The sequence below is a fragment of the Podarcis tiliguerta genome (genome assembly GCF_965153285.1).
Source record: "Podarcis tiliguerta genome assembly, chromosome: 2".
In the NCBI taxonomy this organism is placed as follows: domain Eukaryota; kingdom Metazoa; phylum Chordata; class Lepidosauria; order Squamata; family Lacertidae; genus Podarcis; species Podarcis tiliguerta.
This window is the reverse complement of record NC_139535.1, coordinates 57185432-57211757: the sequence shown is the minus strand read 5'-3', so window position 1 is coordinate 57211757 and position 26326 is coordinate 57185432. Positions and strand designations below refer to the sequence as shown.

The 26326-nt window shown below is 43.0% G+C and overlaps 1 protein-coding gene across 8 annotated transcripts in view; it reads right to left on the bottom strand.

Moving 5' to 3' along the window:
• EBF1 (EBF transcription factor 1) overlaps positions 1-26326 on the bottom strand; it is a 370285-nt gene that overhangs the window by 334182 nt on the left and 9777 nt on the right. For all 8 annotated transcript variants that reach the window (XM_083423165.1, XM_083423169.1, XM_083423166.1 and 5 more), the window contains exons 5-6: positions 15241-15314; positions 5628-5696 (exon numbers count right to left, since the gene is read on the bottom strand). In XM_083423165.1, the coding sequence (XP_083279291.1) occupies positions 5628-5696; positions 15241-15314 (143 nt within the window). The remainder of the gene's footprint in view (positions 1-5627; positions 5697-15240; positions 15315-26326) is intronic.

The window sequence follows — 26326 nt, the reverse complement described above, 5'->3', positions numbered from 1 at the left end:
TGGCTAAGCGCTGTGGCTGCTTTCAGATATCAGAATTAATACTGAGTCTCTGCATGATGCAATTGTGTACACTAGGCACTGGAATAAATTATTTTATTAGTTTAGGGAAATAGTCTCGGATTCTCGGGCATTAGCTCTCAACAGGGATACAGAAAATAACATGGTTAGAGACAGTCATTTATAAGAAAGCTGGAGGTGCAGCCCATATATGTTTCTTTTGTCCTGCAATCTTCTTCCATCAAACAAATTTTGCAGGTTTTTGAAACGTCTTAAATACCTGAAAAACCTTATTTGCCAGAGGTAATGATCCACTATTAGCAATGACACACTTGTGATATCAGTTTTGACTCCTGGCAGGGAAGTGGGGAATCATCTCTCCCCAGTCATTATTGAGAATTGGAGCCATTAATAACCATACATCAGGGATGTTTTTCTCCCACCCCTGGAATGCATACATGCTCAAACAACAGGTATTTAAGGGGATCCAGGGCACTAGGTATGAGTGTTTATGCTGGAGTGATTCTGCCATATACATTGGAAGTAGACATTACTTTCCATGTTTATCTTAGCCAAGAGAACCATTGCTCAATTGTTTCATCCATGAAGGGAGACGGGGATGAAACTAAATGACAAGCAGAGAAATCTCACTAGAATATCTGTATCAGCCCTGGTCAATTTGGGCAGTTTTTAAAAATGTGTGTGAGGCTTTTTTTTTAAAGTTTGAAGCCATGCCAAGACACAGAATCATCTTTCACAAATCAAGGAATAATAAGACTCTTCCTTCCTGTTGGATTGCACCCTATGTGACTTTTTTCATTATCATCTTTTCAGATTCTTACAAAGCAAACCTAATTAGGAAGCTCTCTCATTAGTCTTCCAGAAAAATTAGCACAGCTTATGCTAATTACTCCTGTAAAATTTAATAAACTCATTGAAATGGGAATAGTCTAATGAGGTTTTATTTATTGAACTAGAATAGCTATATGGGAAAAAAAGGTTAGAACATGGGAATCTCCACTGTGGCAATAAAAGTACAATTTATTCAATTCCTGCCCAGGAATTTTATAGCAAACCTTTTAAATTCAAATTTGAGTTACCGTTTGAATGTTAAATCTATGTAGAATGTAATAACAGGAAGTGGTTCATTTTTTATTTTATTTTTTTGCTACTACTAGGCTGAATGCACACAGTGTCGCTTGTAACAGAAATTGTTGCACCCTGAATTGTTTTGCATCGCACTCGCTTCCTCCAAAGACTCGTCCCCACCACATCTCCATGAACTTGCAGGTGCTTTTAGGGGGATGCATGCACCTTCCGCTTAAAAAATGATAATTTACCTTAAAATAGATGTTACGCCCTATCTCATTTTGCTATACTTTCTGTACAATGTAAACTGTATCATCCTGTTGTAAAATGAACTAAGCAAGACAGAGAACACATGAAGGGCCAGTTGGGGCATGGGGGAAAGCTGTTACCAGCACACCTTTTGCCAAGGCAACAAATGTCATTTATTGGGGATACTGGGCTGCGTTCAGTGTAGTGCTCAGGAGATTCTTGTGTCAGTATTGTACAAGCATTTCTGTTCGTGGAAACCAAACAGTATCTCCTCTCCTCCTCCCTTGCACTGTTCTGGGGGTTCTCCTGACCCTCTGGAGCAGGTTTGGGGAGGCTATGGGGCACACAGCAGTGGGGGAGAGGGGGGAAAGCCTACTAGTGCAATGATTTCATTTAAAGTAGCCCTAGGGCTTTTATTTTAATCTGTGTGATTGTGTTGGAGATTATTTTGCAGCATCTCTAAGGCATCTGTGTCTCTGTGTGTGTGTGCGCGCACGCACGCAACACAAACACACTAAGGCCATAACTCAGCAGTACTCTGTGGCAAAAGCAAATACCCTGGTAACTCTGGTAGGGTTGGGATGGACCAACATAAACAGTATTCATAGCCTGTGTCTGGCATCCTTGAGCAGCTGACAGGACCCAGTACCTACTCGTCTCCAACCTTAATTCCCAACCACCACACCACCACCTGATGTGGCATTTGGAGCAGCGCCAGGTGACTGTATCAAGCCACCACTTTAATTTCTCTCAATGCCCCAAACTTTTTGTCACCCTGAGGAATTGTGGGGAATTTAAAGGGTAACTAAATCTAGCAACACAGCACTCCTTGAAGTACTATCATGGTAGCCAGGTGATAAGGCACACCGACAGAGAGGGGATACTTTGCCCACGTTCCCCTCAAGCCTGGAGCCAGCCATACAATACTGGGTTATATGAACCAATGGTATAAAGCCTTGGTATAAAGCAACTTCTTTTGCTCTGTAATACAAACTGCCTATGAGAAAAATAGATTGATGCTACAGTATGGAGGGAAGACAGATCTCTAGAGTATAGAAAATTTCCTAAGGTCATTTTGATCACAATCAAAACGTGCTCCTCTAAATACAAAGTCATTTCCCAGTGCATCTGCCGAGGCTGTTCCAACACTCTACATTTATGATTAAATGGCTCCAGTTCATTCTGACTATTATAAATGAATATAAATGATAATTGGAGGCAAAAGAGCATGTTATACAACTCTGTAGGTACAAAGGTTTTACATGTGTCATATATCCCCACTTTTCATAACACACAAATGTAATCGCTTTTAAGCTGCCTATATTCACCAGTGCATCTTTGAATTTTCAGAGATTCGCAATTGTCCAGAATTGTCAATACTCACATGTGGCTACTGTCATTCAAAATTTTCCAGACATGCTCTAATATCATTTAGAGTGTATGTGTAAAAATTGTAAGTATCCTTCTTGATCAGACATTTGAAAAACCGTATTCTGCAGATATAGCAAAGAAGTAGTAATCCCCATAAGGAAACATATCTATGATTCAAATGTGATCCTTGCCTACTTAAATGTAGCATTTAAGGTGCCCATTCTATTAATACAGGTCAAATACAAGACTGAGCAGTCTGCTAGGCATCAGAGAACATCTTTGCAAACTCTCCCCCTCTCCCCAAATGTGTCCTGCGAAGGATCACTTGCAAATAAAAAATAGCTAAATATGGTTTTGCATATCAATTGGCATAATAGCTTACAATTTTATGCACGCCAGAGTGACAGCAGAGTGCAACTCAACATATGTTCCAGCTCGTGACAGCTTTTTAATGTTAAAACAATTTGTAAAGTACTCTGTTTAAAACACAGGCTTCATATAGATTGCTTTATGCTTTTCTAAGCCAAGGGGGAAATAATATGCACAGGGTAAATGTCACTAGTAACATCACCAGAGCCACTAGCTGTACAAAGCGCATACTTTATTTTGCCTAAATTGTTTGAACTAGCCCTGGCCAAGAAAAAGGTTTTAAGTACCCTACTGGGACAGATGCTAAGCGGCAACAATAGAAGCCACACTAATGCGATCCAGGTAACTCAATCCTGTTTCAAAAACACAGGGAAGGCTAATTACAGCACAGCTGAGTCAAATTTCTTATGCCACTGCAACCCAAAGGAGCGGGTCAAAATCAGATGTTATTCAAACCACAGTCATATCAACCTTCCATATCAAAGTCACCACTTAAAACCAAGGGAAGAATTTTAAAAGATTAACCAGTTCACACTCAAAATGTGTGGTGAGGCAAAGTTTAACAGAGCCCAGTTCCACAAACCAAATTCCAGCTTTTAATCTGCCTCAGCGCAAAGTTCTGTAATGCTGGTGAAGTACCGTATGGCCCAAGTTGTCCAAAACTACTAAGAAGAGGAACAAAATGCAGACGAGGGTGCCTGGATCAGATGACTGATTTCAGCTTAGTAAGTCGAGAGATGAACAGCTTTTGCCTATCCACACAAGCAAAATAGCAAACCTAATTAACCATAGTTTGCCAATCATTCATTTCCAAGAAACCATGGCTTTGAAACATGCCAGGATATGAAACCACAGTTTGAAGTCGGTTTAGCACCCCTCACTTGCTCCAAAGCTTATAACCATTTTTTCTTCAGCTTGGACAAAATGAGAAGTTGTGGTTAATTATAGATTTTGCAATTTGACTTCTTGCAATATGAAGGGAGGATCTTCACGCATAGGCAAAATGCTTGTTCGTCTCTTGGCTTACTAAGCTGAAATATGCTTGTCCAAAATGCAGTCAATGCCAATGGTTTTATTCCTAAAATGAACCACAGCCAGCACATCTATATGTAGGTAGAACCACACACATTTCAGGTTCAGAATCTATCTTGTTGTTAAGAACCATGTAGGAGACATATAAATTTTCCATGCAACTGTAAGTGCCATCTTTAATACCCCATCAGACTATAATACACCTTGAATATACAACAGACACATTAATTAATTACTTTTGTGCTCTCCTGTGTTCACCTAACGCTCTTCAACAATGCAAGTATGCAATATAAATTCACTGCTACCGTACTGTAAACTAACTCTGGAATAATTTGCAAAGACATTTGCCATGAAAACATAACTTCTTGTTTCAAAAGCCATACCAAAGACATAAAACTACATAAATACAATGGCTTATCAATCATGTCTTTCCAGTCACTGCATAACAGAATGCCACCTTGCTCCGACGTCACACGGCACTTTTTGAGCAATCCAACAAAGAGGATGAATTGAAGGTTGCGAACATTAACTCAGGCAGCAAAGCAAGAGGCAGAGTTCCACACCACAATGATATAGTACTCCTTCTCTTAACTGATAATGGACAGTATCAGCCTTGCGTGGTCACTTAATTCTCACAAAGTAATGCGACATCGTAACAGTTTATCATATGTTTCTGTATGACGAGCTTCAATAATTAAAATGTAAAAGTGACTCTTTGGCTACAGCGTTGCCTAATTTGCAAGTCTGCCGAGTGCAAATTGCACAGAACAACTCCAGCGAATTTATTGTTCTACAGTGATTTATTCGGTCATGTCAGATTAGTAATTTGGATCGGTTTAGAAACCGTAATAATTAAGACAGGCAAAATGAATTAATCAACTGACAATACAATCAAAATTGCACTCAAACCAAAGAAAACAAGCTGGAATCCGGGGGTGGGGGGGTTGTTGAGAAAGGGGGGGGGCAGAGGAATCTTTAGTTTTCAGATATCTTAATGCATAAATAAAATAAAACAAACCTTACAATTTAGATAGATTGCATCCAAGGGAACTACTGTAGCTAAAAAGTGATAATGATTCAAACATTTTTCAAAGTAAAAAGTTAAATATTTATAAGCACCCAACCACATTTCATAAATCACAAACTATTATTATTTTATATTCCCGAAGCTTCCCAGGCACAGCATGCGAATTGAGGCGCAGAAAGTTGCAGAGAAAAATGTCCCCCTTTAGGAGCATGAATCAGAGACGAGCACCAGAACGCTCCACAGAGCCTCCACTCACAGTTACATTCCATATGGCCTTTCCACAAAAATCAAAACCTTATAGCATCACTAATTCCCTATGAACGACAAAATTACGCCCACGGACGCACATCACTCTTTGCCCATTAGCAACACAAGGCAGGTGTTTCATTATAATGAGGAGTCGTCGTCCCCCCACCCCACAAAAAGAAAACCAACTACCACACACACCACAAATAGCTCAAATAAATTCAAGGAAAAGGATAGCAGCCCTTACCTGTCAATTATCACTGGATCTGAAGGAGTCTCATTTCTGTTGCCGCAGCTTTTCTTGTCACAACAGCGGCTGCAGAGCAAAAAGGGAGAGGATTTAGTGCAGCCATTACACTCTCAAAATCATAATTACAAATACAGGAGGGTTCACATTGCCGGCTAGAGTTACTGTTCTGTCCCTGTCTGGAAATCAGTTGAATATAGAAGGTCACATATGGGTTAATGACTAGGTCTAACATCTTGTACAGCTGGCAAGCAACAACAATTAATAAATAAAAAGGGGGAAAGAGGGTTATCCCACTTTTTAGGGATAATAATGCAAGATTTCTTGAGATAATGATTATGACCTTCTACAGCTACATTGCAATGGTTCGAGACGTCCCATAGATAAGTTTAGAAAGAGAGCAGGCAGAAAACTCCTATGAAGAAGAGATTGTTTGAATGCACTCGTTCTGTAGACTGTTAGAATCCTCAATTTCTCAGCTTCTCATTTAAAAACAAAAAACATTTCTAGACCTAATTGTTTTGCAGCTGTTTGTAAACATGACGGCAAGGTTTGGGAACGCTTGGAATCCAGAAAGCAAAAGAAATTCGTAATGTTTTCCATGTTGCATTATTTAAGACCATTCTCGCCACATTTCGTTCAATATGCTGGATGATGCCTGTTTGGAATAAAGACAAAAAACGCTACATGACCATGAAATTTGCATTTACACCTTATTAGCAGGTAATACACAAGTGTGATCATGATCTATTTCCACTTTGACACTTGGTGCTGGAAAAAGTACCAACATCTCAAATAATCATCTCTTAACAAGTGAGATGAATTTTCATATTTCTTGTTTGGCTCTCACAATTCAATACACAGGACTGCCCTGTGATTGAAAATAGTGATCGGCATTCATAGACCCTAAGCCAAATCTGTCTCTGAAGCCAATTCTGCCTGTCCCTCTTTGGCTACCATACATCTCTGGCAAAACTAATTGCCAACAAGAAATGTATTGGTCTTTACATTTAAAATCCTATGGTACAGTTCAAAGGCACATGAGGGCACCACCTTGCTGAAGATAAGCATAATTTGTTCTGGTCAGTGCCTGGATGTGTGACTATTGGGAAGCCATGTGTACACTGCCTTGGAGTGCATGACAGAAGAAACAGGGGCATAAATGTAAGAAAATAAAAATAAAACAAATTACAAACACCGGAGCAGGTTGGTGGCCATGCTGGCTGGGGCTAGTGGGAATTTTGAGTCCAATAGCACCTGAATGGCCACAGGTGTCAGGAGCTGGAGTCAGGTCAGCAAGAAAACACCTGGTGTCACTGAAGTTTATTCAAAGGAACCATGGGTGTAGCTAAGGGGGGGGGGGTCAGCTGCCACCCCTAGAACAAGTAAAACAATAGAAATACTTAACTAACTGACCAATCACGTCGGTTCTGCCCCCTAACAAAAGTCCTGCCCCCCCCCAAAAAAAATCCTGGCTACGCCCAGTGCAGGCCTAGGGATAACAGCAACCCTTCCCGAGTATGTCTTGCCCCAATGAGGCAGTTGTGAAGACTGAAGGTCGCCACTTTACCACAGCTTAGTCTCCGCCTCCCGGCGGGGTCCTTCCCCAGCATCCTGATGCTCCTTTGTCTTGTCTCTGTTTGCTCCACCCTCTTCACTCCTCTCTGTGTTCTGGGAGAGAACAGGAGGGGGAGACTCATTGGCTTCTTCAGCAGCCTGCCTCCACCTTGCCTCTTGAGCCTCCCTCCTCTCCAGCCTCCTCTTCTGGACTGCTCTCTGCCACAGCCTCTTTCTGCTCACCAAACCCTGTTGCCTCTTCTGCTTCCGACACCTCCTAGTCCCAATCTGCTCCCTCTTCTCCCTCTGAGCACCCATTGTCGTCCCACCACCACTCCCCCTGGCTCTGGGCCTTCTTCCCCTAGGGGTTCCCTTGGAGATTTACCAGCTGGTGCCTCCCACCACTAGAGTTGCCATAGGACAAACTGCTGCCTTCCGGAATTTTCCCCTAGGTGTCACTTCTGCCTTTGAAATCCCGGTAATGCCCGAGAAATCCTGGACGTATGGCAGCCCTACCCACCACTGCTCTGCGTCCAGCCAGTCCATGACAACAAGTTAAGCCTTCCCCGGTATAACTAATTCTTTCGTGCATTATTGCCCACATATCCTGCTAGAGTGGTGAAGTATTTTTTAAAAAGGTTATCACAATACATGCTCTTAAATATTCTACTTCCACTACAATTTAGGCTAAAATATCACACACACTTTCCTGGGAGTAGGACCCACTGAGCTCAGTGGACTTGCTTCTGAGTAGATTAAGGTTGCCATACATCCTCTTTTTCCCAGACAGGTCCTCTTTCTTGGGGGGGGGGGGTAAAATATCAGTTTGGATGGTTTGAATTTGCCAAAACGCCCAGGATTTTGCAAACAGAACTAGACAGTGTGTGTGCAAGTATCACTCTTTACTTTTTCCAATCTCTATGGACATGCCCAGTGCTTTTTTTCTGGGGGTACGCAGGGGTACGCATACCCTTAAACATTTTGTGAATCTAAGTTTGGTCTCATTGAGGGGCAGTATTTCAATATGAGTAGGAAAATGAGAGTACGTACTCCTAAACATTTTTTTGTTTAAAAAAAACCCTGGACGTGCCTGCTCTCTGTACAAAGACTTGCTTTGCGAGCAGAGCCAGGAAGTGTGCATGCGAGGATCACTCTTAACCTTTTCCTTTCTCTATGGTGCACCTGCATGGTGGATATTAGAATTGGGCAGATCAACTGGCTGCCTAGACCTTTCCGAGTGGTTGGCCATGCCAATGCCCAGTAAGCTGCCCATGAGCAAATGGGAATGCCTGGGGTGGTGGGAGCTTTGGCTATAGACACTATCACTGTCCTCATCCCCATGTTTAATAAGTTCGTGATGTCTGTGGATACCTAAAAGGGAATCACGGAAGGCAAACAAAGCCATAGGCCCTCAAGGTAGAGAGTTGCATCCTTCTGTATCTTTCTCTTGGTCCTTGTGCATGCCTAAATATACAAATATAAGACTTGGTGCATTCAGACTTCCCTCCCCCCCAAAAGAATTTTTCATGCCACTTTATGATCTGGGTGCTTCACGGCAACAACCGTCATGTGGAGACCCCCCTCCTCACCCTCACTAAATCACACGCTGCTTCCTGGCACATACACAAAGCTGGACCAATCATACAGCAGGGTGAAGAACCCTGTTTTAAGTGGCACCATCCGGGTGGATCGAGGAAGGGGCAAATTGAACCTGAATGACAGAATCGTAGTAGGGTAAAGCAGGGGGGTTTGGACTCTGCTATAGGGAGCAAAACGTCTTGGGGCAGCATTCCTCAGGTGTTACTCACATGACATGGCTGTTGTGACAGGGCTGCTCTGTGCCCTGTGTGTGTATGAGGGGAAGTATTGAACAGAAGCACTTGGGATCAGATACTGATAGGATGAAGGAAATTTAAATGCAAGCAGTATATGCTGTTGGCTTCTTGGCCTCCCGTCAAAAATGCTAAAGGGAAGGCCAGGGTTCAGGAAGGCTGGGAAGTGAAGGGAGAAGAGGACCAGCAATATTCAATGTGAGACTTGAATCTTGCCAGAATTCAGCCCCTCACTAGAAGCTCACCCAGCACCACCTGTGTGTGAAGATAGACTTCTTTTCCCCAGTAGAGTTCTTGGAAGTGTCGTGCCATATAAATAGCTCTCCAGGGAGAGCGACAAAGGTTTGCTTGTGCTGTGCAACAATATAGCGAATAATGTATGGGGACCCACCAAGATTGGCAATAAAATGATAAACGGCAGTAAGCATAACAGAAGCGCCTTTTACAAAACCAGACTGTTTAAGCAGTTTTACGAAAACAAAAATGGGAAAGAACACACAACTCTTTTCACAGGGCAGAAAGCTCACAACAGCTATAAAGGGCTTCAAACTTTTTTACTTTTTCACAGATGAATGGATTTCCACACCTGTGGGGAATTGGCATTGTTTTGGTTGCGCCAAATATAACGAGAACCGTTGATTTGTTCTCTGCTCCGTAAAAAATAACTTTTAAGACATATCAGCATCTGAGGACTGTCTATCAATTTTCACACCACCCTGTCATATTTCCCCACACCCCCACACTCATGTACTGCTAGAAACATTTTTCATATCTTTTTTAAAAAAACAAAAACCTGCAAATAGCACTCCCTTCCAAAGAAGTAGTACTAATTAAAGATGTGACCTCACCTCCTCTCCAAGATGAGTGCAAGATTAAAAAGTGATCGACATGAAATAGTTTTAAATGACTGCTGAAAACTAAGGGCCCCACCCAGACTACTGAGGAATTAGTAAGCGATAAGGGGATGGGCGGAATGCACGCATTAAAATAGTTAGCAATAGAGGGAGAACGCATGGGGACCCACAATGAGTCATATCTGAAAAGAATTGCATTTTTATTCACTTAAGTGATAAGCACACTCATTCCACTTGTTGATGCCTCATCCCAAACCCATGCCTAGAAACCTGGCGTCTCCTCGGAGCAGTTAAACCACTCAGGACAGAGTTCCACTTTGATTATTGCATGAATTTATATGTAGGTACATAAACAGAACAAATAAAGGTCATAATGAAGGCACAGTTAAGCACTTTTAAATCTTAATTTTTCTTTTTAAGCATGTGTTTCTCTCTCCCTTTGAAATCAGTAGGACTTTAAAAGTGTTTAGTTCTGACTGCATCATGATCATTACAGCATATATATTTCTTATTGATTTTCATAAACATAACTTTTGTGAGAGTGAGCGTTAAACAAAGAGTATGTCTCCTGCATTAAAACTGGGTTGTTGTTGTTTTAAAGAACAACATATGGACCATGCCAATAAATATACAACTCAAAGCAAATTCATTTTGAGGATTCAGAGTTGTTGTTTTAAGAAAGCGAGAGCTGCAGACCAAACTAGGTTTTGCATGAAATATCTGTAACTAGATCGCTGGATGTTTCCCCACCTCTTTAAAAGCAGCCATGAGAGGGTCTAATTTGGACTGGGGCTGTAGTGCAGTGAGGCACAGGGCTGATCCAATTCACACACACCTGAAACTAATGTCTGCTACATGGGCCCCTGTCCACAGCTTCAGGAGGACTATTTCAATCAGGGTCATGGTACACTACAACCCTGATCTCATTAAAGCAGGGGTGAGGAACCTAGTGCCCTCCAGGTTGTGGCTGGACTACAACTCCCATAATCCCTGACCATTAGCCATTTTGTGTGGGATGGGTGGGAACTTCAGTCCAACAACATCTGAATGGCCACAGGTTCCCCATGCTGGAATTGAAATCGAATGATCAAAAGGATCGTGGAGGTATATGCACTGGAGAGCCAATCACAAAAACCCCACATCCTGTCTCATTTGATGCACATAGGAAGGCTCTGGATAAAATCTCTTTATCAGACATGAATTCACTGGGTAGCCACACATACACCCTGCAATCTATATAATGGTGAGAATATCAGTCAGCCATACCCAGCAGTTGTAAGGATTTCTGCACTGAACAATGTGAAGCTTGGCATATACTGTATAAATGATAGGTATTTGTTCTGTGTATGTGTGTTTGTGGGGTGGGTGGGTGGGTGGGTGTTTGTTGGGTCATTTAGTGCTCTGAGAATGATCAGTCTTGAAACCACCACAGAACAAAAAGCAGAGGTGAACCATCCTGTGCAGAAGCTGATGATGATCTGGGTTATACTATGTTAGAACATGAGAACGATAGCCCGAAAATAAAATAATACTGTAACCCGTAATGTGCTGCATTGAGAGTACAGTTGTACCTTGTGTTACATATGCTTCAGGTTACATAAGCCAGTGGCGTAGCGTGGGGGGTGCAGGGGGGCCGGCCGCACCGGGTGCAACATCTGGGGGGGGCGCGCTCTCGCACTCGCAGCTCTCTGAGTGCTAAAATCCACGGGTTAGGGGGCGCAAATTACTTGCCTTGCCCCGGGTGCTGACAACCCATGCTACGCCACTGACATACGCTTCAGGTTACAGGCTCCGCTAGCCCAGAAATATTACCTCGGGTTAAGAACTTTGCTTCAGGATGAGAACAGAAATCGTGCGGCAGCAGCGGGAGGCCCCATTAGCTAAAGTGGTACCTCAGGTTAAGAACAGACCTCCAGAACGAATTAAGTTCTTAACCTGAGGTACCACTATACAGTATAAGAAGCTGCCCCTTGCAGATCTTGGGGCCCATTCACATGACTGCCCTTTTTACTGCTGCTTCCAAGGGATGGTAACAAAGGACCAGAACCTGAATTGTGCCAACTTCGAAGCCTGCCAGAAAGCATCCAGACAACTGTCTGATTAACTGCCATTTAAAAGTAAACACAAGCTGACGATAACAGAAATTATCTATGGTGAAAAGAGGACGATGCTCTTTAGAAGTCAGGTTGCACCTTGATATCTCTCTTGCACAATGGCCACTAACAAAAATTAGCTCTGCAAGATTCTCCTCTAATATGAATTATGAAGCTATTCTTGTCCTCAGCATTATTCTTATTTTTATCATCACCAAAAGAACCATCTCTTCAAGATACTTGGAAATCCTGTGCAGTAAACAAGCAACCGTTTTTAATCTCAATTCAGTTCTTTGCTGTTTCCACTCATCCAGGATTTCTCCTCTACATCTGAGCCCTTTGTTTCCTCCGCAACACAGTCCCTTCCATTTTGTAAATATTCGGTTTTGGTGACATAAACTCAAAGTTTTATTGTGCCGTTAGCCTTGATCGAAGGCGCTGCTGAAAGTTGTTTGGGAATTAAATATCTAAAACAAGCTATTCTGAAGCACAGGGCCTTCACTATTTCATGTCTGGAATGAAGAAATTTCATCTTAGAGAGAGCAAGCTGTCTTTCACACCATATGGCTAATAGTAGTGCATAGCAATTAGCTGGGCTGATTAATGGGGAACAGACTCTAATTTTATGCTTATAATTGAGGCTGCATTTGAACCCCTGGTGCAGATTCAGCACATCCCAACTTCCACTTATAGCAGGCAGGGAAGCGAGTGGTAGAGAAACCAAGGCTGGAACACACACCCTCCAAACCTTCCTTATTGTTGAAAAGTGTGGTATCTGTACAACCAACCAGAGGTTTGTGCATTAAGATCAGGCAGCCAGATAGAAAAAAGAGCATCTTTTATAGTTTGGTCAACATCTAAGAATGCTCACATTGGCCCTAAAATATTTTAACAGGGTGTTACCCTCTTATTTCAAGCAACATGTCCTTTTCTGCCTGCATGCATGCATTTGTAAAGCAGTGAGAAATTGAAAGATCTATTGCACATTTAAGAACAATGCAAATACTACATCAAGTAAATTCAAAATTTTGGCCCAGAATGTTGTTTTCATGTCAAGGTATATTGGCAGCCATGTAATTTTCTGACACAGATATTAAAATTGGCTAACATCTAGTTATTTTTTGCATTTTTGGTTTATTTAAAGTAAATATGTAGAGTTTTGTATAATTTAAGGAGAACAGACTACTGTGTGTTGGCACTATAAATGAAAGGAAGTCTTGTGGGTGTTAAAATTCCAAGTGCCATCTGTTCACACTGAAATCATGGGGAATTTTGTCACTATCTTCAATAAAGCGTGGTTAGCGTCTTATCTGATATAGTTGGAGCCCAGAGAAATCAGACTGAAATTTGTGCTGCTTAAATGTAAACAATGTTAAATTCCTCCCCACCCCACCCCACCCGCGAGATGGGTGTTTCAAACTTCCTCCAAATTACACCCATTATATGCACTCCAATAGAACAGTTCTCACCTCAAGGAGCTCTCAATTTTAACAGTTGCACAACAGGCAGAAATTCAACACGTGTGTGCTGTCCTGTATGGAGATATGCTTCACCTATTGGATTTCTGCCTGCTGCACAGTAAAACTGTAAATGATCCCCCATGTCTCACTTTTGGAGCATAGGTTTTTATCTAATGAAGTTGTCTTGTTAGTGCAAGTCGTTCTTCCTCTTCCCCCAACCACCCTGCCCCCAATCTGTGATGGAGGTTCCCCCAACCAACTGAGTGGATTGGGAGGATGCAGAGAAAGAAGAGGGAAATGAAGACCCATATCGCAGGTGAAAGCACTTGCACTCATGGGACAAATCCATTTGATACAACCCCTAGAGACCCTCAAGAATACACTGTTTCACAATTGACACCAGAGTTTCTGATAGTCATCTGGAGAACTTTCCCACTTTTCAATGTGGAGTATCCAGGTGAAAAAGAATAAAGGTTCCCAGCACCTCAAATAGAAGAGGGAATTTCAGTCACTGGAGCTTGTCATCCAAGCTTTATCTACTGAAATTCCCTCTCCTACACAGCAATCAAAGGAAAGGGAGCTCTGGGGCCATTTTTCACCAGGCCTCCCTCCTTACATCAGTGTTTCACTGCACAGAAATTCCTGAAATTTATTTTTAAAAATACTCACTGGCTTCACTGAAATTGTAGGGTCATGCCTATTAGCATGAGCTTACGGATCTTGCTGAGAGTTTTGTCACATGGCCTAAGAAAGAAAAGGCCTCGCCTATTCCCTTTAACAGAGATTTGTTCTGCAGCAGCCATCAGCAGCAGAGCTCTTCATGGCCTGCAGCTAAACGTACTCACCTGCTAAGTGCTGCCAATCAAACTGCCATTAAAGGGACAGGCACAGGAGCCCAGTGCAAAAGCTGGCAGCACCCTAATGCAATCCTTCATGGAATCGGAAAAGCAAAAGACCCACATCTTTATTTCTTTTTTTAAGAAAGAAAAAAGATGCTGCGATCAGTTCCCAAATAGCCCCAGTAGAGTTGCTGTTGCTTAATTCTGCCAGATCCAAAGAAGCCAGCCCTGGATAGAAACACATGTGGAAATATTTCCAAACAAGGACAAACCTTGTGTCGAGCCAATGGCCTCTTATCCGAGGCTTCGAAATAGGTGTAAATTTGCTCCCATGAATGGTCCCATTGAAACGAAGAAGCCATAGTAAACCTGAGCACCAGAGTCCTTGCGGCATCCAAGCCTTATGTCTGCATTACAGATATCATCACCTTGACCACAGACCATATTCCCTTCCCTGGCCCCCTAAAACGCCCTTCCCAGGCAGCCGAAATGGCATCTCGCTGCTGAGAATAAACCTGTAAATCCGTAAAAAGATGACAACATCCTCTGCCTTTCTGTCCGGCTGAATGAAAGCCCATCGTGATCCCAGCGGCCTAACATGGCAATTTTACTGCTGGGAGATTCTGCTGGATAATGACTCCTCCTCGAAAGGCAGCAATTTAGATGCTAACATTTTTTGGTGTGAAGACATTTCCTGCGCCTATTAAGGCTACAGTGTCTAAACGGAAGCTTCTCATACATTGTTGAGGATTGAGCTCCAATAAATAATTGAAAATGTGTATGATGACTGGGGCTTTGCTGCTAATTGCAGATGTAAAACTGTTATTTTGGGCTTCTTGGAAGCAAAGAAAGTGATGCTTTTACATTCCAAAATAGTTACAGGATCAACCTACTTTCATCCCCCCCCCCTCGCTTTCTTTTTTGAGACAGAAATTAATTTTGCATTTGCTAATTAAATGATGACAGGAGCTTTCTTACCTGCACATTATTTCATGGGTGAGCAGAACTCTGCACATTTCTGGGTTCTTGTCTTGGCCTTCGTACACTATCGCCTGGAAAGAAAGAGAAACAGGAAGGGGGATTTTATTTTTTTATTTTATTTTTAACCTGCAAAGTGAATGTGCCTGAAGAAAATGATCACCGACACAGCACATGAATGCATAACAATGTGGCAAGCCAGTTAGCTTTGCTTAAACAGACGGCATCCTAGCAGAAATTGCCTCGAGATTTGTTGCTGGAGAGTCCCAGAAGCGGAGCAGAGTGAGAGCTTTGCTCTGCGCTTTTCTCTCTCCCCCCCCCCCCCTCTTCTGTTTTAACCGATGCATTATGCACATCTTCTAAGCGGTGTGTAGGATAAGCTTTTTTAGTAGTCAAGACAACCACAATGTTCTTTTCAATTCAGAATAAAATATAAACTTAATAGCAGGGAGGAGGGGGGGGGCGGGAAAACCAGGAAAGCTCAGAACACTATGGGGCCTATTCATAAAAAGAAAAAGTTAATATATTTTTAATTCAAAAAGCATGGCTGTACACTTAACTAGCTACTACCAGAGCACAGAACCTGATTCACAACGTGCTCTGTAAAACTCCAGCCTAGTTAACTATGCTAACAAATTAAAGGAGAGTAAATTCCTGTCAATGCAAACAAACAAGTTCTGGAAAACAAGAGACTAAGCCAGTAACACAGATGCACCAGTACCTAAAATGCCATGTCAGTATTTAAGTCTGCTTCATGTGTTATCTATCTAGGCATACACCTTATGTGACACAATATGTTAATCCAGGGTGAGGAGGTAGGGGTCGCCTGGATGTTGTTGTACTATAACTCCCATCATCCCTGACCACCGGCCATGCTGGCTAAAGCTGAGGGAATCTAGAGACCAACACCCATTAATTCATCAAAGACATGTTGGTCATAATGTGGAGATGGGGAACAACTGAGGGGGTGGAGAGGGGCTGCTTAATCTTCCTCCCATCTGCCAGTGCTCCCCAAACCTCATCCCTTTCCCAGGCCAGGCATATTTCTAGGCTCAGATATAGCTGGTCAGAAAAAAAGGGGAAGAAGCAAGCCACAAGGAGAGGGGGAAGGGAGAACTGGGTGGCAGCAGAAGGATTAAGCACCCTCTGCCAATTCACCCAGCAGTTGTCCCCACACTGGGGTCAGGGGTAAACTTGACAGCCAGTGTTGGTGCAGCAGTTAGAGTGTCGGACTAGGACCTGGGAGACCAGGGTTCAAATCGCCACTTTACTAAGAAGCTCACTGGGTCACCTTGGGCCAGCCACCACCTCTCCGCCTAACCTATCTCATAGGGCTGTTGGGGGCATGAAATGCGGAGGGGGAGAACCATGTGCATCACCTCCTTGGAGGGAAATAGATGGGGTATAAATGCAATAACCAAACAAGCCCAGGGTTAGGAATATGTTTGTTTTGCAGCATCTAGCTCTAGCCTAGGATGCATTAAATAAATGCCTCAAAGTGGTAAGTGATCAGTACATGTTTACAAACATGCATGTCGCACACAGCCACACTTGTCGGGGAACGGATCCCTGTCACGTGTTCTCTAGGTGGCCAGCCCAGATTTTTGCTGCCACAGAATGTGTGGAATAAATCATTTTCAAACGGTGGGACTTCAAGCTGTCCTGGTCTGCCCATTCCGCCTGCTCCTGTACCTTTAAGGGTGCAGTCCTGCACAGGCTGACTCTAAGTTGGTGGAGCTTACAGCTGAGTCAATAAATAAAGCATCAGCCTGGGCTGCAAAAACTGACAAGGAAGGGGAAGCTGTGCCACTATGCCATTTGCACACCGCAACATTCTACATCACAACAGAAATCCATGTGCCATCTGAAGGAAGTTTACAGTTTCCCACCACATATCCCCCCCCAGGAGGGGGGGGGTCAATATGACTGCACAACAAAGAGAAAACAAATAGAATCTCAGGGAAGGACTTTGGGGCAGACACCCATGTGGGCCCCCAAACACTGCAGAAGTAATACACTGTTGCTGTTTAAAGAGAAAGGCTCCTCCATAAGACCATGAAGCCTAATGGGCTAGAACGCAAAATCATTGGTCTGGCCCTTTAAAAGACTTTTTATTCTGCAGCAATCAGCAGGCAAAGATTTTTATGGTACAGAACTGCCCTCACCTGCTAATTGATGCTGATCAAATGGCTGGTAAAGGAACAGCTATGGCCGGCGGGGGGGGGGGGGCGGGAAGGGTTCAGTTCAATAGTTGGCAACCCTAAAAGAAAAGGCTGGCTGCTGAAACCTGCAACAAGCTCTTTATTGAGGTCCAATAAAAATGGCAAACAACCTCATGCAGGGTGTACTGCTGTGCAGGGGCATATGTTTTTGCAGGATGGAGCTCTGCATTTGCAATACTTAACCTTTCGTGCCATCTTGTTAAAGGTAGGCCATTAGTAAACTCCTTTTACTAGGGTGAGCAGATGCAGAGGAGGGCAGGGCTCCTGTATTTGTCTTTACTAGTTGCAAAGAAAGGGGGTGTTTTCGGCAGGAGCAGCTTATCCTGCAACGGCAAGAAAGCCTGTGTCGACTGAAACGCCCTCCCCTACACAACAGTTTTTAAAAATACAGAAGCTCTCTTGTCCTTTGTCCTCATGTGCTCCCCCTGTGCTTTACCAACCGCAGGCAGGAAATGCTTCCAAATTCACCAGTAACTTAGGTGCTGCATAGAGGTGCATCTTCCTGTCTTCTGTCTCCAGTAATGAGTGAAATAGCATTTATAGATCCCCAGATGACCTACAAAACCAAGTGTGCATCTTCCTGGGCAGACTTTGGTACTGTGGTGCCCTAAGCTAGCCCAAAACTTGCCACCCCAGCCCTCATGCCATGCCAGGCTTTGGGGAAGAGGGAGGAGGGCTCTGGAAGGGGGTCCTAGAGCCTTCCTACCTCCTTCCCAAAGCAGTAATTAGGCTTTAAGAAGGTGAGAGGACTCTAGGACCCTGTCAGAGCCCTCACGTCTCCTTCTCCTAGCTCAGCAAGTGCTTACCAGGCTCCCTCTGCACTGGGTGCCCAGTGTGGGGGAACTGGTCGCACTGCCCTAAAACCACCTCTGCATCTTCCATCGATGCTTCTATATAATGCAAGAATAGGAAAATACTGCCTTGGCTCAATCAGACCAAAGTTCTGCCTAGCCCACTCTGTCTCCTGCAGTGGCCGAGCAATTCCAGTTATTCCAGGGGCCAGTTATTCCCACTGACCTGTTCTTATGTCAGGTACACTGGTTCTGAACATGGGTGTTCCATTTTGCTATCATTCATTCATTCATTCAAAATGGTTATAGCCTGCCTTTCCTCAAGGAGCCCAAGGTAGTTAATGATGCAAGTTGAAACAATAACTTAACCATTTAAAAAACAATTTGGCAATGGAAAGAAAAACAGCAGCTATAAAACATTAAAACAACGGAGAGAGTAGAATGTGTTTTTTTAAATAAAAAAAATCCATCAAAAACAATGTAACCACAGCCATTAAAACTACTTCAAAAGGGAAACAACAGTTTATGTCCCCAAAGCCTTCCTAAAAATGAAGATTTTGACTATCTTAACTAAGGAAGGCCATTAGAGTGTTTTGTTTTGTTTTGGAGGTAGAGAGTGGAATTAACTTTCCTCAAGAGGGAGTTGTAGCACTTTAGGCAGCATAGTCATTGAATGACTTATAACCAGCTTCCTATTACAGGTTTAGGCAATATTCATGTCTATGAGTGAATCGTTTCAAGATGTATACAAATAAATGTGGCTCACACCTAACTTAGCCTCGTACTCCCATTTGCTTCAAAGAGACAATGTATATTTACAATGTATCAGTAGATACCAGACAATATCTACTGATGCTTTATTGATGTTTTTCATTACGCTTTATAGACATTTGTAGATAGGTTCCATTGCATTTTATGTTGTAAGCTGCCTTGGTATATTTTATGAAAAACGGGGGGTCATAAACATTCAAACATATAAATAAATTAAAATGTACATAGCTCAGTTGGTAGAGCATGAGAATCTTAATCTCAGGGTTGTGGGTTCGAGCCTCACGTTGGGCAAAAGATTTCTGCATTGCAGGGAGTTGAACTAGATGACTCTTGTGGTCCCATCCAACTCCACAATTCTATGATGCCAGAGCTGCAGTCCGCAGCATCATTTGGCACACCCTTACTAAAAAGGGTACTGCATTAAAACTTTGCTTTTAAAAGTATAAGTCATTTCATGGCATCCCTAACACAAACCAACAAGTAAAATTCCTGTGTGTGTGTGTGTGTGTGTGTGTGTGTGTGGCCAGCTCAAGCAAACTAGTACAGCTAAACAAGCGGAACAAAGCCATGCATAAAATGAGACGGCTTGGCACTGCGGTAACTTTGCTTTTGAAAAGGTTGCCCACTGAAAGCGATAGGAGGGGGTGAGGTTTGCCTGTGCAGCAGTCATGAATCTTAGCCAGCAAAAGTAATTGCTTAAACATAGTATTATCACACTCCAGTACGGTATACTATATTTTAATATGATTTAGTAGTGCCGTAAATAATAGCACTGATGTTGCTGTAGCTTTCTGCAGCCTTCATGCCAACGTCACTTTTTAAGAAAGCTCTAACAGAGCTTGTACAGCAAGCATCTAACTTTATTGCAGAGGGTTTGGTGGGGGGGAGTGTGTCTTCCCTGGGCCCAGATCTTACCCCTTTCTCATCAACCAAGATCTTAGCCTGCATTTCAGAGGGATTTCAGCCTGTACTCCTTTGCATATATTGTTCCACTTGTTTCACCCACTGGGGCTTTGTTTACCAAGTGTGTTTCTCTTTTCCCTTTTGAAAAGCCACTGGCTTCCCATCCTGACATGCTTAACAGGATCTGAGCTCAGTACTGCAAGGGGGAAAAGGGTTAGAGAAAGGGATGCAGCTCGGTAACACTGCAAGTTAGTTGCACGCCGTTTCCAACCATCAGCATCTTTCATTTAAACAGATCTTGGGGATCAGGGCTGCAAAGGATCGGTGCCTGAAGTCTTTAAGAATTGGTGCCAGTTAGAGCCAGTATCTGATCAATGTCCACAGTGCCATCTGGGCACATGGCAGGGGGCCCAATGCCAGGGGTGAGAAGCAAAATTGTGGGAACCAGCAAATGTTTACCTTTATACAGCGGGCTTGTTTACACACACACATACACATACACCTCTATATTCTTCATTCTAGGCAACCAAGAGGCATGATCTGTTCAAGGATACATTCCAGTTAGGCAAAAAAAAATACTTGAAGGTGTGAAATAGGGCTGCTGAGCACCAGATAGAGACGCCCTGGGGGGCCACATCTGGCTCCCACTACTGAGTTAGAGTGAACTGCACTGGGCTAGACATCTCCATATCCACTCACCTATTTACAGGCACATCTCACTGCCTTCAGTGGAACTTTGAGCTGATTCATACTTTTCCATAATGGTGACTTAACATGAAAGCACTCCATGTCAAAATCCCTCTGTAAGTGCAAAGCCAGTGGATGCAGATGAAGTGGGTTTTGGATGTGCAAGGAGAACTAGGGGTGGTTTGAAACATCCCATCTCCCTAAGGTGCCGTGAGGCAGTTTCACCCAGACTCTGCCACGCGCCTCACAGAATTGCTTGAACCAGCTCTAACTTACAGGTCCCTGGGCTTGGAAACACAGAGAAACCCTCGTGTTAAAAGCATTTGTGATGATCCAGAGATCTCTTGCAGATGAGGGGGATCTGCTGTGCAGAGAGGCAGAAAAACATTCCCATGGATTGAGTCTTGCACACAATTAAAGTGAATGAGGAAACCACTCCATGTAAGGGGGTCTGGGTGCACATCGGAGGGCACACAGAGTTCTGGATCTGTGCAAGTAAACACTATACGGCACTAGAATCATTGGTACTAATTCCTACATCAGATGGTGCTTTTCAAAAACACACAATAATTTGCCTCGTGGAATTTTTAAGGAATATTTACAAGTAGAGGTTTACCTGCAAATCATCAGGACCAGATACAGGTTCATTTAATATAAATCAATTATTTAAATAAATGAAGTTTTAGTCTACTGTGATTTTTGCAGGTTTAGAATTTTTTAAAAATCTTCCTAGAATCAAAAGGCAACACAAGTGATTGATGCTGTGGGGTTTGTATGTTATCAAGAGTGGACTTTTTGACCGCAGGAATGGAAGAATACCAAAGGCTTAATTGCATTTGATATGTCAGGTTATCGGGGCGCTGCCAAAAAGCCAGCGAAGCTGGGGCAATGGTGTTTTGTGCTGAATAATTGATTTTGCATTTAATACAGCACAGTAGGGCCCCAAAGGATCCCACCCCCTACTTAAGTAAGAACTGAAAACGTTGAAGCCCCACCACTGTGCATGCTCAGCTGCCAATCTTGCCGGCACCGGAGTCAATGTGAGTTTAATTGCAGCAACATCAGCTTCACTAGCAGCTACAAATAAGAGCAAGCAGATTTAATTCCCTCCCTTTCTTCACTTCCTCTCCATGCATCTGCTATGCTTACTTAACCTCCAGGTACCTACTTTTTAAAAAACAAAACCTAGCTAAATAGCAATAATGAACAAACAGAGTCAACAGTGTGGTATCTAATCACCTGTCTGTTGTGTTTAACATCAGCAGTCCTTTTGCTTACGTGCATAACATCCTTAGCCTTGCGATGCACTAGGGGCTCACTTCAATTTCTTTGCACTCAGCTATTATCAAGGCAACTGCATGTATTAAAACAGAATGCATGGCTGGGAGATGGACGCTGCCTACTTCTTTCAGCTCCCATTCTATGAGCCACATATAGAGGTTACCAAAAGTTTTGCATTTCCTTTAGGATTGCCAACTAGATAAAAGCAAAAACAACCCGCTCCTGCCCTATAAGAAAGCTTTGATTTGCATAAATCATCAGGCACCACTTTTGCAGCTAAGCATTATCACCTGCCAATTGCTGCCTATCAAACTGTGCTTGAAGAGAGAGCTGCATGTGCTGATTTGAAAGTTGGCAACCTTAACCCCCCCCCCTCACAGACACACACACACACACGTGTGTTGGGTTGTGCAGATGCTCCTCAGTATTTCCTTCTTTGCAAGAACAAAAAGGCAAGCCAGTTCTAGGAGCCTATTTGACCAAACACAATTTTACCTGCATTTCAGATTGTTTACTGATAATAGCTGTTCAATGAATTGCATTAAATGCCATGCATGTGTTGGGAAGGGCCTTAGCTCAGTGGCAGAGCATTTGCTTTGCATGCAGAAAGTCCCAGGTTCAGTCCCTGACATCTCCTGGAGAGCTACTACTACCGGTCAGTTTAGACAATGCTTAGAAAGCTGCTCCGACTTGACATAAGGGACACTTACAAACACAACATTCCTGCCAAGATTGCCCCTACATTATATGTGAGCCTGGTCCATCCAAGGTGCTTAGGATCTGCGCACAAGCACCAGGGAAATTAGATCCATTTCACCCAACTATGTTGAGCAGGTTGATGCACCATGTGTTCATGCAGAAACAATGCAGTGGACATGACCAACACCATGCAAAAGCAAGAGCATGCAAAAAAAAAGGACAGGCCATGCACTCAATGGCCAAGTCCCATGAACACTTTGCCGGCTGCAGAGTGAAATCCAGTCAAAGGGGAGGAAAGAGACTGACTTGGCCAGAGAAATTGCTCCTTAGTGTTTGTTCAATAAGCTGGCGTTACTTGGCTAAACTTGACATGCGAGTGTCTAGAATGCTGCAGGTATTTAATTCATGAAGGGCCTGTGGAGAACAGCCTCTTGTTATCCTTCCCTTGCACCATTACCAAGGCCAAAAAATGGCAAACTAGATTTATTTGGAAGAATAAGTTTGCAGGCCTCTAAGCTGCAATGAAGGACCTGGAAGACCAAACGAATCCCCACCCCTCTGTGAATGAATTATCAAATAACAGGATACACAGGGTGCCACTCTATTTTGGCTCTCTAAGCCACTCTTAGGATGTTACATCTTCTCGCAAATGGCACAATATAAGAAGTGTGGGGCTGACTGGTTAGCTTACAGTTGCTGTCCATGCTCACAAACCATGGCGGCAAACATTTACAACAGTTGGTTTCAGGACGGAAGGAAGAACAGTCTCAGATCTTTGCAGCTGACAGAAACTCAGGTCCCACTACAGGAAGTTGCTAAATTATGATTCCTTTAAATATACACGCACACAGGCACTCACGCACAACCCTTCTATTGCATGCATTAAATGAAAATGGTGTATTGATCTAAATATTTCCAAATATTTTTTATGCTCTGTTCATGAAACCAAGACCTTTGGTGGGATAATTGTCAAAGTTATGCAGGGCTCTGCTCCGGTGAAACCCAGTTACAAAAGGAGATCAATAAATTAGGAAGAAGTGAAGTGAAAGTACCCCGGTATAAAGTTAGACTACTGTAGTACTAAAAATAATTTTGCAAATGTACACCATAACCCACATTGGTAAAGAAATAAACAACCATGTGATGCAATTTCCCCCCGGTGTGGGTGTGTTTGTCTTTTATAGTTTTAACTCTGGGGTATGTCTTGATAGGAGGCTGAAAAAGTATATTAAAAAGGCAATTAAACCCTTTCCCCTTACCTCCAACTAGGACCATTATGTTTATTAATTTAGAAATAACTTTTAATAAATGGCTTTTAGAAGACATTTGAAGGCAGCCCTGTTTAGGGAAGTTTTTAATGTTTGATGTTTTATCGTGTTATTAATATTCTGTTGGGAGTCGCCCAGAGTGGCTGGGGAAACCCAGTCAGATGGGCGGGGTATAAATAAATACATACATACATATATACATACTACTACTACTTATTAAAAACATTTCTATCCTGCTTTTCATTGCTAGTGATTTCAAAGTGGGTTACAAGTTAAAAGCAACACAAAAAACACTCAACAGCTTAAGAACAGGAGCAAATGCACGGCAACCCGAAGAGGTCAGGACAAATAAGTCTGACATTAAACATTGAGGAAGGCCTGAGCAAAAAGTCCCGTCTTTAGCTGGTGCCCAAAGCTGAACAGGATCAGCATCCATCCTATTTCAAAGGGAAGAGCATTCCAAAGGCAAGGTGCCCCCACCGAGAAGCCTCTCCCCCACAACGCTGCCATACAAATATCAAAAAATGGTGAGGCTGTTGAGAGCCACCTTAGCTGACTTTAATATACAGGCTGGTCTATAGGGCAGCAGGTGTTCTCCCAGGAATTGAGTTTCCAAGTTATTTGGGGCTTTCTGTACACAAGTACCATGAAACTGGCTCAGTCACATATTAGAAGCCACTGCAGTTCTTCCACAATTCGTGCTCACTGCAGGCCACCTCTGACCAGGGGTGGATTTAAGGGAACACAACTGGTTCGCCCACACTGGGTGCCAAACCGAGAGGGAACAGCAACAATGATGAATAACAGAAAGTGAGAGGTGGGAGGGGGTGAATTCTGGCATTGCACAGGGAGCCACTGAAATTTTGAAGCCCACCACTGCTCTGACAGGAGCCTAGCCACATGCAACAAAACTTCTAGGGCAGCTTCACATAGAGTAATCCAAACATGAGGTTATCAGCACATGGGCCACAGGAGCCAAGTTCTCCCTGTCATAGAACGGCAACAGCTGGTGAACCAGCCAAAGCTGAAAAGAGGTGCTCCTCAACAACAAATATTCTAGGAGCAACCCAAACTATGCACTGGTTCACTCATTAGGAGTGCAACCCCCTCCAGAACAGGACCTCTGACTCATTGGGATATATGTCCAACCACACTGGGGGTTTTTTAAATGCACAGATTTGGATATTCCTGCGGGACGTGCTCTACAGTCATAACTAACTTGTTCCATTAGCTGCAATGTTACTTAGGAGCAACTAACTTTAGCTGGATTGGAGCCCATGGGTTGTATCCAACAATGTTGCTGAGCAGGCAGTAAGGTTTTCATCTGCAGAATAAGGTACTAAGTTGTTGGTTTTTGCAATTTCTCCCCACCCGCTCCTCCAAACCTCTGCACCATATTTATGGCAGGTGAGGGGGGCTGCAGGGATGGGTGGGATAATTGCCTGAAATTGCCAAAATCTCCTTTCTGCTGGCAGCAGTCTTCTGTTAGCTGAACACCACCACTGGATATAACCCAATGTGCATAAATGGTCACGAACCAATCCCTATGTCCCTATATCCAGCAAATTATCTCTTACCACTTGGGATATCTGAGTGCTATCTAACATTATGCAGACAAATAGGTGTCCACATAAAAGAAGCATTTTATACATCAGGTTGCATCCATAGGTCTATGTCTGAAGAAGGGGCAAAGAGTATTTAGATAATCATAAAATACCAATCATAAGGGTTTAGACTATCATGTTGTATTGATAAATTTAGGAATGAGTGCTTAGATTCTGGATTAAAATAATTTCCACTTGCAATATTTAACCAGCCACTAATTCTGATTTCCGCCTGCAGAGCAGCCCCTCATTATTTGCTATAATGTTTTAATAGGTAGAGCAATAAGGGATTGCCCAGACTTGCCCCCAAAATATAGCGATTATTTTTCTTGCTCAACAGCCCTAAACCAAAAGACGCTAATCATTGTTCTCATTCTCTCGTCCCTGGCATGTTGGCTCACTAATCAACTTGAATTCACATGAATTAAATAAAATTCTTGCCCCCCTTAATATGTTCGTTTTCAACGCTTCTCAAACATTCACATGGAAACAACTCTAGCGTAAATATCCCAGAACAAATGGCTGTATATTATACAGGAGGGAGCAGTTGGGCTGCCAGACTGGGAATGCACTAGGCCATCTGGCCCAGGCAGTCGCTCCAAAATCCTCAGCTTTGTTTTCACCCCCAGACTCCAAACAACACATTTTCCACTGTGATGAGTTTACATTTTCCCAAACACACAGGTCCTGATCATGCATGCAAATTTCAGACTTCTGCATTCTTCTCCGTATGAGGAAATTAAAATCACCTGCACTTTCTGACATGCAACCAAAGGAACACTCAAGCTGCTGGAACCTGGCTCGATTGCAAACTTTCTCTCTTGCGTTTTCAAAGGCGCATTGTGCTCAATAGCTCAGAT